General features: G+C 37.1%; 1 protein-coding gene across 6 annotated transcripts; it reads right to left on the bottom strand.

Annotated features, from left to right (window-relative positions):
- Window positions 1-3,366: 3,366 nt before the first annotated feature.
- LOC109633255 (uncharacterized) lies at window positions 3,367-11,275 on the bottom strand. Of its 6 annotated transcripts, none has more exons than XM_069532987.1 (9): window positions 10,975-11,275; window positions 9,411-9,701; window positions 8,111-8,380; window positions 7,692-7,796; window positions 7,311-7,373; window positions 6,677-6,835; window positions 6,116-6,235; window positions 5,423-5,701; window positions 3,367-4,966 (listed from the first exon to the last, which is right to left on the bottom strand). In XM_069532987.1, exons 1-9 carry the CDS (start codon window positions 11,021-11,023, stop codon window positions 4,275-4,277), a joined length of 2,028 nt encoding a protein of 675 aa, XP_069389088.1. In that variant the 5' UTR covers window positions 11,024-11,275; the 3' UTR covers window positions 3,367-4,274. The 6 variants fall into 6 exon arrangements, with proteins under 6 accessions (XP_069389088.1, XP_069389089.1, XP_069389091.1 ...); XM_069532988.1 differs by having other exon boundaries at window positions 5,423-5,695; XM_069532990.1 differs by having other exon boundaries at window positions 6,749-6,835.
- Window positions 11,276-11,531: the final 256 nt, after the last annotated feature.

Here is an 11,531-nt window from a genome sequence, read left to right as displayed (position 1 = left end):
CCAATCAGAGATATATCCTAGTAACAGGCAGGGAGCTGTTGTTTATAGTGAGTGACATGTTAGTGTGGAAACACTGCCCAAACGTCAGAAAAGAAACTTGAGAAAAGAATTAAGAAGGAAAATTCCCTCACAGCCACGATGGTAACATTGACCAACAGACTGGAGGGCACACATTGATATTAACAATAACAATTTCTTCTACTAAATTCCATTTTAGCTTATTTCCAGTTTGCTTTGGACCTTCTGACTTTTCCCAGAAATTCCCAAATGTTGATGTAGCAGGCAATTGTGTTGGAAATGTGTAATTTTATTTTCATCAAGCATCTCAGTGTTTTTATCCTCTGCTTTCCAAGTGCGCATTTCCCATTTCTAGAAATAATGCAGGTATTTATTGAGCCCCCCAAAAAGGAAATTAATATATTGAGGTTGATCACAAATCATTGCATGGACTGTGATGTTTATCACTTTTTGCACATCGGAGTGTGGGGCGGCACGGTGGTAAAGTGATAATCACTGATGCATTACCGCAAGACGATTGTTGGTTTGAATCCTGGTTTGGCCAGAGCCTTACTGTGTCTGCAAGGGTTCTCTCCAGGAGTTAGATGAATTGGAGACTCTAAATTGACCGTGATAGAAAGGAGACTTGACCAGTATGTGAATGTGTAGTTACGTCTGACAGCTTTAGAAATATCTTGTGCATGTAAGTTGTTTTTTTTTTAGCTGTGGATATAGCATATTTTACTTTCGTCAAGGAGCTTATGTTTTAATCTGCATCTGTTTGTGTGTTTGTTTATGAGTGTGTGCAGTTTGGTGGATTTCCAAATAAAAGAAAATTTAGATGTGGTTTCATTAAAGGGGCTGTTGGACCTTGGTGGACGCATGTACTCTGCAAGTGCTCGTCTCATGTGTACATGTAACTAGAAATATTTTCTACAGCAAAGCATCACAAAGTCTGACAGACAGAAAATCCAGTGTTTATATTGGGGTAAATATGAACATATGCAGCAGTGGTTGTGTCTCATAGATGGAACAGTAGATAACGTCCGCAACCGAAGTTCCTCATAAGTGAAGTAATGACAACATTACAGCTGCATATATCATCCTTGCTATTATCTGGTCATAACTGCCTCCCCTGCGGAGCAAGGCTTTTATTATCTGAAATCATAAAAGGAGCTGAGCTATATTTAAAACTACTTAAATCACCCCTGACTTCTGGAGTCATATTTGGTCAGTGAGGACAAACAACTCTCTATGTTCTACCTGTACCTGTTTTATCAGTCCCTATTTGTAGCTTTTATAGGTCTAAGAGTTATAATAAGTGTTTCCACTGTGTTGGTCTCTGCCGTGGGTATAATAATCTTTCTGCCTCGGGCATATTTGAATTATACATGACGACCAAATGTTAGCAGAAAATTAAAAGCATGCAGCTTGAGTTGGACCCAAATACACGGTCATAAACATCATCATCCAAGAGGGGAGCCTTGTTAAATATAACTGGGACAAACAATGCTCTGCCGTTACTCCTTAATACGGTAAAAGTAGGGTCGCAGGGTCGATCGGGTTTTAATAAAAGCTGTTTATGGAGATAGGAAGGGGATATTACTTCATTATATTGTCGCAACCACACTTTACAATTTATCCACATAATTATAGGGGGCACCCGGGCCACACCGTACACAATAAAGCACGGCCCAGAAAGAGCCAAGAACCTTTTTCATTGTGCTGATATTAATTGATTTGTCCTAATCTACCCAGATGCGGTCTCCCTGGGCTCTGCTTCCTCGGAGCAGTGGAGCAGTGCCAGGGCTCTGTCCGAACTCTGCATAAAAATAAATGAGAAGCTATGGGGCCGGTCGCAAAAGTCAGAGGATATTGTTCAATTTCACGTCAGCCCTCCAGGAGGCAATTTAAACAGCCAGCATGCTAATCAACCTGGTATAAAAGGCAGTTCTGGAGGGTGACCCACTCTTTTCTTTTCCTCTCCCCCTCACTCTCCTTTTGCTGCGAGGCCCAAAAAGGCCCACAACAGTCCAAAGGGGGGAAAGTGTAACTGGGTCTGAGAGAACAAGACACTCCAGTGTGAAGTAAACATATGATGAAGAAAATGAAACAACTATTCTGGCATTAAATGACAACAAGGGGCTGATATGTCACATTCTGTCAATGTCTATCTTCTGTTTTAACAAACATCCCAGAGATAAGATACTGATATAAAATACGTTAGCATGGAAAACACAAAGCATTGCTGGAGGACTCTGACCCAGGTCGTGAGCTTCCCTGCCGCCATCGACGCATCAGCAGCGTCTCAGTGGAACCACATTGTGACCCTCGTGTGAGGAGGCAGAGCCCCATAACCACAAATAATTCAATACACGAATATTTCCTCTGTATTTGTTGCGACAACAGAAACTTGATATTGTTCATTCTCAGCTTGTGCCCTGAACCTGCAGGTCGGGTGGTAGCAGATCACAGGCTTCTCTGTGACTCAGAGGTTAAACTAATCGAGCGTGACTTTCTCACATGGCCCAGTCTGTGCCCTCAGAAATCTACAACAGCTTGTCATCCAGCAGAGGGTGAACCTGTGTGGTACATGTTTACTCACTGAATATACTGTACAAATACACTGAATCATGCATGTGCTCTATTCCTGATTAAAAACTGTGATGCAATAAGACACATTTCATTTTAACTGTACCAACAATATCTATAAACTTTTCTGGATTTCTTCATACAACTCATCAACACCCGGTCCTGGACACGGGGAAACATCTCTAGCATGAATAGTTAAATATACATTTTACATAGTTCAGCAGTAAATCTCTGAAAATGCAAATTTCATTATTTTTATTCTTTGTATTTTTTGGAACCTGCCTTTTTAGCCCAGAACATCCTTTAACCACCTCAACTGAAGGAACTAAATTCTCACCTAAAACTTGGCCCATGTCTTGTCACATAAAGACTGATAAACACTGCCCCCTACTGAAACTAAAATATTACTACAGCTATTTCATGCAGCATGCTATTTCATGCAGTGCTACTGAGGAACTTTTATCTGCATAGAAACACAAAAGTCAAAGTTATATTAACATCTTATTAACATAAATTCATTATTATAGACAAATGATGTATGTTTCATTTGTTTGTTAAATTTCTAAATCTTTTTCATTTGCTGTCAGCAGAAGTAAATGAAGCTCAGCTGAGTTTGAAGGATGAAAGTCTTCACATTCTGTACTCTGTACTCTTTTGTCTGTTTATACATTTGCAGTCTAATGCAAATATCTATAACACACATTGCATTTGCATTGTAACAACAAATGAGTTATCTGGCTCCATCACAGACTTAAAAAGGAATCTAAAAGCAAGCACTCTCACTAAAATGTATTTATTTTGTTTATCTTGAAGGACAGAATCCAAACTCTTATAACTGTATAAAACACCTGTGATTTATCTACAAATCAATGTTGTAACGGTTTTTAAACTAAAGGCAAAACTACAAGAGTAAAGTAAATCAAAAGTTAAAACATAAAAAAGTACATATTATGTCACAAATGGAAATCACAAACAATTAATAAATAATCAGTACTGAGAAATAAAAAAATCTAAAAAATATATAACAGTGATAGATTAGAAAATATATAAAATCTACTTGTTTTGATTAGATTTGTCAGTTATTTTTTTTAAACGTATTCTTTTAAGCATGTAGTGAGTTTAACATTTACAGGAAGTATAAAAATATGAAGCACGATTAAACCCGAAAAAACACACAGGGGTGTGAATATTTTCTGGACTTTCTGCAGTCGGTTAACGTTACACAACCAGGGGAATCCTTACAGATGGATACCAATGAGTTTAAATGAAACAGTGACTTTCTATTTACTCTGAGTTTCATGTCTGTTTCCCATTCACTGTCATTTCAGTGCAATCTCGTCTTTCTCAGCCTATACAGGTGGATAACTCTGTCGTACTTGTGTCAGCTGTCAAGTTAACATACCGGTAATAATGACGCATTTTGTATTGTGTGACTTAAAAAAAGAAAAAGGCATCAGATGCGTAAATCACCCGTCGGGTTTCAGTCTGTGGACTAACCCTAACCTAATAACTGTGGGTTTTTTTACTTGGGTTTTTGTTCTCAGTGGCTCTCCCTGAATGTGAATCTCTCCATAATTTTCTTTCAGTCGAACAGTTTGATGTTTAAAAGTCCTCCACAAGCTGTTCATTTGAATGATTCCAGTTGATCTTATCCTGTTGCCTTCTTCTATGTTGTATTTACATTTTCACTTTGATTTTTCAACAGCCTCAGTTTTCTGTTGTCCTTCTTTATCCTCGCTCTCATTCTTGTTGTCTGGCTTTTCTTCTTTTGGATCACACTCGTCCTTAGATTTCTCATCAGATTTACGCTCACAGTAATCTTCCTCTGCTGTGCTGCTGTCTAACTGCCCCTCACACTCATCTGACTCATCCCCACTCTTGCCTTCTACTTGTTGGTCTGGATCTTGGAGGGCAGCGTTTTCAAATGTATTGGTTTGAGTGTTGTCTGAATGTTTTGGTGTGGGGCTCTGAGAGGTGTCTAAATATAGATTATCTTCTGCCTGTTCTCCATCTGATTCACGTTCATCTCCAGAAACAGATTTTTCCATTTCTGGGTGGTCGTCTTCTTTCTTGTGTGTTTCTTCCTGTGACAACTTTGAGTCTTGTTCATGTGAAGCAGTTTCTGACATGTTCTGCTCAGGAGCGGTGGGCGGCTGCTCCTCCTCAGTTGACTCGTCTGCTTCAGTACTTTTCTCTGGTGAGTGAGATTCAGTTTCCCCATGAACCTGATCTGAGTTGGTCTCGTCTTTGTATTCACCAGATGTGTCTTCCATTCCCTTATCTGGAGAGTTTTGGGTCAAAGGCTGAGTAGGAGGAGGGGGGACATTTGCTGCAGGAGACTTTTCTTCTTCAATTTCATCTTCCTCCTTCTCTGATTCTTAAACAGATTCAACAAAAGATAAAGATATTAGTGTAGAAACTGCGCATATCTGCTCAGCATTCGCAAAAGTATTAAATCAAAGCAGTTTTTGTTTGAAACCATCAGAGTCAGTCTTACTTGATGGAAGTTTTTGCAATGACCAAAATTAAGAAACAGTTTTTTGAGGGTGTCTGCAGGTTTCAACAAGTAAAATTAAAGACTTTTTAAAGCCTTTTTTAGACCATGATGATTTAAATTTAAGACTTGTGTCAAGAGCGACAGATATGAAGGAATATTGGAATCCTAGAATTACTCATTTCAGGTAAAGTGGTCTCGTAGAGAATAACCCTCAACACACCTCGGCATGTCACAGACTACAAGCAGAGACAGTGGGTATCAATAGTCTTTCCCACAGCCAAGCAGAGTGCACTGAGAAAAAGAACTAATGTGGTTCAGAGAGTGTGGACTCTATACCTGGCTGTGCAGAAGCAGCAGATGATTCCACATCAGACTGAGTGTCCTCACCAAAGTCCAACACACCAACTGGGCTTGCTACATTTTCCTCATCCGAGTCTGAAGGATCACACTCCAGGACCTGGTCTGAAGGTCCAGGGACCTGATCTCCATCTGCATCGTCTTTGTGGTTGCTGGAGGGATTGTGCTGGTCCTCAGAGAAAGATGGTTTTCTGCCGAGAGGCAACGAAACGGGAGGAGACACCGTTTCTTCATCAGTGCTCTTCTTTGAACCTGAAACTTAAGCACACAGACACAGTCAGAGGAGCAGAGGCACAATAACATTTATTGAGAGGATTAATCAACAATTATTTTATGTCACCATTTACGCGATTAGATAAAATCATTAAACTTTTTATTTGAAAAAATATATATTATTATTGTCAGGGAATAATTCATGGGCCTCGATGAAATAGAAAGTCAAATAACTCCATGTTAATGAGGGAGTTTTTTCTCTCCACAGTTGCCAAAGTGCTTGCTCATTGTGGGAACTGTTGGGTTTCTCTGTATTAATAAGATTTGAAGGTCTTGACCTTCTATGTGAAGTGCCTTGAGATAATGTATATTATGATTTGACGCTATACAAATAAAATCGAAATGAATTGAATTGAAGTGTGTCAAGGGGACTGATATATACATCCAAGGTTCCCTTACCTGGAGAGTTTTGGGTCATAGACAGACGAGCTAGAGGGGTAGTAGGAGAAATGCCATTTGTAGAAGAATTTGCTTCTTCAGTTTCATCTTCCTCCTTCTTTGATTGTAAGACAGATTCAACTAAGGAAAGAAAAAAAGAAGACTAAGAACACTACTTGGTTAAGATCATAACTTCATCTTTCGGTTCTCTATTTTATACAAATAGTCAAAAAACGTCATGGATATGTATGTAAGCCTTAAAAGGAAAACTGAGAAGATAAAGAAAAGAGTTATATAATTAGGTATCATAATAATTTTATTAAAATATTTCGGTTTCTTTTTTTCCAGTGCCACTCAGTCATCTGGCTGAGAGTGTGGAAGAGACAGAAAACAAAACTGAAGAAAAGATAACCCAATATATGCTCTTTCATCATGATTAGAAATACAACTTTCTTTATATTTGCTTTAAACCAAACTTAAACACACAAACGTATGTTTAACCAACAGCAGAAAGTTGTTGCTGAAAGTTTAAAAGAGACATTTAAAAACCATGAACCAGAGAGAACATTCACCAGACTTTACCATGTCCTTTGTCCAAGTCCGCGTGTTCTCTGTGATTGTTGGCAGGGAGATCAGGTGCTGTGTTATAATCACCTTGGGCCAAAGGTCTGAGTTGCTGATGGGAGGGGAGCGTGGGCGCTCTGTCAAATAAAGGCTTTGATTCATCGTCTTGATCCCTCTCTTTACCAGACGGATTAAAATACAACATAGACATCACAGATTAAAACAGAAAATATATTGTGTATAATATATTCATATTATAAATATATTAGTATTAATACGCATCATTAATCATGAACTTCTGCACTTATGTGTCGCATGATGCATCAAGTTTTTTCAAAACACAATTTAAAACCCACCTCATCAGAACCAGTGTGATGTGTTGAAATGTGTGATTTTGACATTTTAACGTGTGATTGTTTATTATTTTTAGTTCTTTGCTTTCTGTATTTCAACCTATGTATAGTGTCTTTGATGGTGGTTGAAGGTGCATTAAGATCATTATCATTCTTATTATTGAGACAAAACATTATGATTATTGATTGATCATTTACTTTCAAATATTTACCAAGGCAAATTCTGATGTGACAGTTTGAATTTTATAATCAAAGCATGTGTTACTTGCAGCCCCACTGAATCACATACAGTATCATACCTTCTGTTGCACCAGGTTTAATCCTATTTTCCACATCATCTCTGTTGCTTTTTGCAAAACATGCTGAAAAAAAGAGGAAAAAAACAAAACACAGAAACGTAATGTTCTTCTTTTACATATGGTGAAGATCAGAATCAATAATAGCATTGACTTCAGTAGTAGAACACAGAAATAACTTCTACATACTGTTGTTCCACTTTGAAGACCATGTGATCTCTAAATATGAAAGAATCTTACCTCATGTAAGACTACTGCATTTATTCAGCTCTTGGGTAGCATTGTAAATATGTCAGTTGATGTACAGTATGTTGAGTATTTGTGATAGATCGGTTTTAAAAAGGAAATCATTTTGCTTAAGGTGTAATTTGTTTTTAACTTTACCTTTATTCTTTAGTTTGCAGAACATTACGCCCACAACAGCAATTAGTAGTAGTATGATGAAGAGGATGATTAGACTGACAGTCAGCGCTACTGAGGAACTTTTATCTGCATAGAAACACAAAAGTCAAAGTTATATTAACATCTTATTAACATCAATTCATTATTATAGACAAATGATGTATGTTTCATTTGTTTGTTAAATTTCTAAATCTTTTTCATTTGCTGTCAGCAGAAGTAAATGAAGCTCAGCTGAGTTTGAAGGATAAAAGTCTTCACATTCAGTGTTATCTTGTGTCTTGATGAAACCCATGACGTCTGGTGGATCAATTCTAAGAGCATCCATTTAAAATGAATTTAAAGTTGATTCGCTTCGAATGACAAATTTTGACATTCATTTCAAAGTGGAGCTGAACTCTTACCAGGGTAGCAAGTCTTTGCGTTGAATGTCGTTGTTTCAAAAGTCAGAGGGTTGCTCACCCTGCAAGTGTATATTTTATCGTCATGTTCATCCTCCAGCAATATTGTTAACTCAGGGCCTGGCAGCATATTTGCACTTGACTCCCACTCATACTTCATCAAGGACTGAGGCTGTGTTGGCTCAGCAGAGCATGTCAGCGTCGCCCGGGCTCCACGTGTGTCAGAGCTGCTGCTGTTCATGTCACAGGAGACGCTGGGTTTGGTAACCTTGCCTATAAGGATTTATAATTTTAAAAGAAATGCACACATGAATACAACTTAATTAACATTACATTCATGCATTAACACTACTAAATTTGGTATAGGGAGGTTAGGAGGGGAAAAGTACTAGAAGAAATAAAGAGATATCACAAGTCATTTCATTACATGAAAAATATTATTTGCATTAACTGTTACAAACAATATTATAATCATGTATAAATAAGTTTAGAACAACATCTCAGGCATAATAAACTATTATTACAGTATGGTTAAAACTGAATGCTGCTATGGTTAAAAAGAAACAATCTGCAAATGCCCTGAATCTTATATTTACAATGTTGCTTTCAGCTGAAGTATTTCAAGGAGAGCAAAGATGCTCATTTGTTAACATGGCCATCATAAACACTGGAGCTAACTATAAAAGCTCTTTTTATAGGAGTGATATTAAGAAGTAAAACTAGTTTGATATCTTGTTTTACTTGTGGGTGTGGACAGTGGTGACACAGGGACACAGATCTTATCAGCAAAGTAACAAACTGCCATGTAGAAGCACTGCATTAGAAATCAAAGTCTTGCTTTCAAAACCCGTCATGTAAAAATATACATGAGAAAGTACTCTCATACTGAGTCACGTTCACCACTAGGCAGACTATAGGTGAAAAATATATCAAGGCAATGCGGCAACTGTATCTGGGATATTTTAGCTTCTTATTTGTAAAACAGGGAGGTGGAGACGCATCTATTGTCTTTAAATACAGTCTATGGGTGCAAAAGAGAAAGACTGAGACAGAGACTTGTGAATTTGATTTGAACTTGAGACAGAAAATTCTAAAACTCAAGAATGAGAAGCTATACATGCAATTTAAAAACACATCCGCCTGAGGACAACAGGCCTCAATAGCAATGACTTGTCAGAAGATTGATTATTGCTTTAGTAAGACATCAACTTCTAGTTACAGAATGCAGCTACAAAAAAATCATCAATCAACTATATATATATATAGGTATAGAGCCACTTTGTTAAGGTAAGTAAAAACATACCTATGACCTCTAATTCATACTGGAAACGATGCCACTTTTTGTTCACCAATGTTTCCAATTCATACACTCCGCTGTCTTCACGTCTGAGGTCTGTGATGTAGAGTTCTGCAGAGACCCAGTCAAGGGTGACTCTGTTTTGATAAAGGCTGTACACATGTTCCTCCTTCCCATTAAATGTCACCACTGTGCTGTCTTGGTGTTTCCACAGGATCTCGTCAGGGTGTCCGGGGATGTCTGGCTTCAGGTGGACCTTCTGCCCCAGGAGACTGTACTTCAGAAGCTCTCCAGAGACTTGACACGGAGAAGGAGATGTGGAGAAACAAGCAGGGGTTAAGTGTATTTTAAACATTGAAAAGGTTGTGACAACACAAGAGGGCTGTGATATAAACTGAGTATTAGATACACAGATTCATTATGATTTCATACAAATTTAACTGGAATTAATTATATTTGGGTCAAGCCTATAATGTTCAGTTTTTAAGACAAATCCACTGTTTGACCCTTTTTGAGACTGATGTTATTATTGGTGGTTTGCTACACTCTGTTACAGAGGGTTGTTGTTTGCATGTATGATTAAAAACATTTATATAATGTAAATATGAAGGTTCTGTCTCTCGACCTTGGTGAAATTATGTTTGTGTATTTGTATTATTTTTCCTTTTTCACACTTTTTAAAAATCTTTTATTATAATTTTCTGTTTGTTTATTTGTACTATTTTCTCTTTTTTCACACTTTTCAAATCTTTTATTATAATTTTATCTTTGTGTATCTGTACTATTTTCTCTTATTTCACACTTTTTAAAAATATTTTATTATAATTTTGATATCTTTTATTTTGCTTTAAATTTGTTTAAACATGTGCTTTCTGATTTTAAATGATTTACTATTAATTTGGTTTTTGTGTTGTTTTTAAAGTCCCTGTAGATCACCTTGAATCTACCTGTGTATAAAACGTGCTTAATAGATATACATATTTTACGTGCAGACTTAATAATAAAATATACAAATAGGTTGAAATGCTTGGTACTCACTCAGTACAGGAAGTAATGTTGTATTTTTATAATAAGTAAGTAGAGAAATTAAACTATATTATTAAAACACATGTGTGACACTATTCAGGCTGGATATGGCCAGAAATTATGTTGTGAATAAGTTTGCATGTCAGTCGATGTTGATAATTAATAAATGTCACATTGTTATTATTTAAATTATTTTGGAGCAGAGAATGATTAACAGCAAAATATTTCATAAATCTGAGGAGGATCAACATGTTAATCATAAACAGAACATTGATCTATATTGGATTTTTGTGATCGATGGGAAATTATGTTAATAATTAAATAATTATTGATGTTGTTGTATTGCCCACCCCTACATACTAACTCTACGTGGCTAGGACCAGATTTGAGCTGAACTCTTTCACACAACTTTACTTAAATCATTAACTAGACCAGACAGACTTTGCCAGTAAAGTCTGCATGTCCTCAGTCTGCAGTGTCCTTCTCATGTCCTAAACTAAAGTACTGGAAACAAGAAAAACCGGTACAATCACCAACAACTCACCGAGACAGGAGGGAAGAACCAAACAGGCCAGGAAGTAACGCAGAGCCATGTCAGAAACGCAGAAATGCCTTTGATTCAAAGCCGTGGTTTGAATTCACTATCACTTCTGGCGTAAGGATAAAGTTCTCTCCGTGTCGAGATAAAACGTCAGAGAACTCATTTTAGTTTCCATGGAAAACGTTTGGACGAGTTAAAAAGAAAGTGTGCGCGCTACCTGCGCAGTTAAACCAACAGGTGTGATTCAAAAATTCTCCCAAGTGAAAGTTTCATGTTTCTACAGGTGTAAACCTGAGCTTCCGCTGCGTGGACCTTCACAATAACAACATACATTTCCACATTTCAAAATAACAGCAGGTGAATGTGAGTTTGGACGCTTGTAAATTGACAACAGTTTTTATAATACATATATAAATATTCAAATGTATACTTAAACATGTTTTCTTTGTACAGACAGTCAACTCTATTTATAGTTGTCTTTTTCCACTTGCTGATTGATTTATCTCTGTCTCTTCATTAACCTGCATTGAAAGGCAGTCACTTTTTCACATATAAAATAC

The sequence above is a fragment of the Paralichthys olivaceus genome, chromosome 10 (genome assembly GCF_024713975.1).
Source record: "Paralichthys olivaceus isolate ysfri-2021 chromosome 10, ASM2471397v2, whole genome shotgun sequence".
Classification (NCBI taxonomy): Eukaryota; Metazoa; Chordata; class Actinopteri; order Pleuronectiformes; family Paralichthyidae; genus Paralichthys; species Paralichthys olivaceus.
The sequence above is the reverse complement of the archived record's forward strand: the minus strand, read 5'-3'. Positions and strand labels throughout refer to the sequence as shown.

What these genes read in the sequence shown, in the direction of transcription:
- LOC109633255 (XM_069532987.1), bottom strand. Translation starts at nt 11,023, where the DNA reads ATGGCTCTGCGTTACTTCCTGGCCTGTTTGGTTCTTCCCTCCTGTCTC. An exon ending in CTGCAAACTAAAGAATAAAG is followed by an intron (nt 7,374 to 7,691) that starts GTAAAGTTAAAA and finishes TCTTTTTTTCAG; the next exon opens with CATGTTTTGCAAAAAGCAAC. An exon ending in GGACTTGGACAAAGGACATG is followed by an intron (nt 6,236 to 6,676) that starts GTAAAGTCTGGT and finishes TTCTTTCCTTAG; the next exon opens with TTGAATCTGTCTTACAATCA.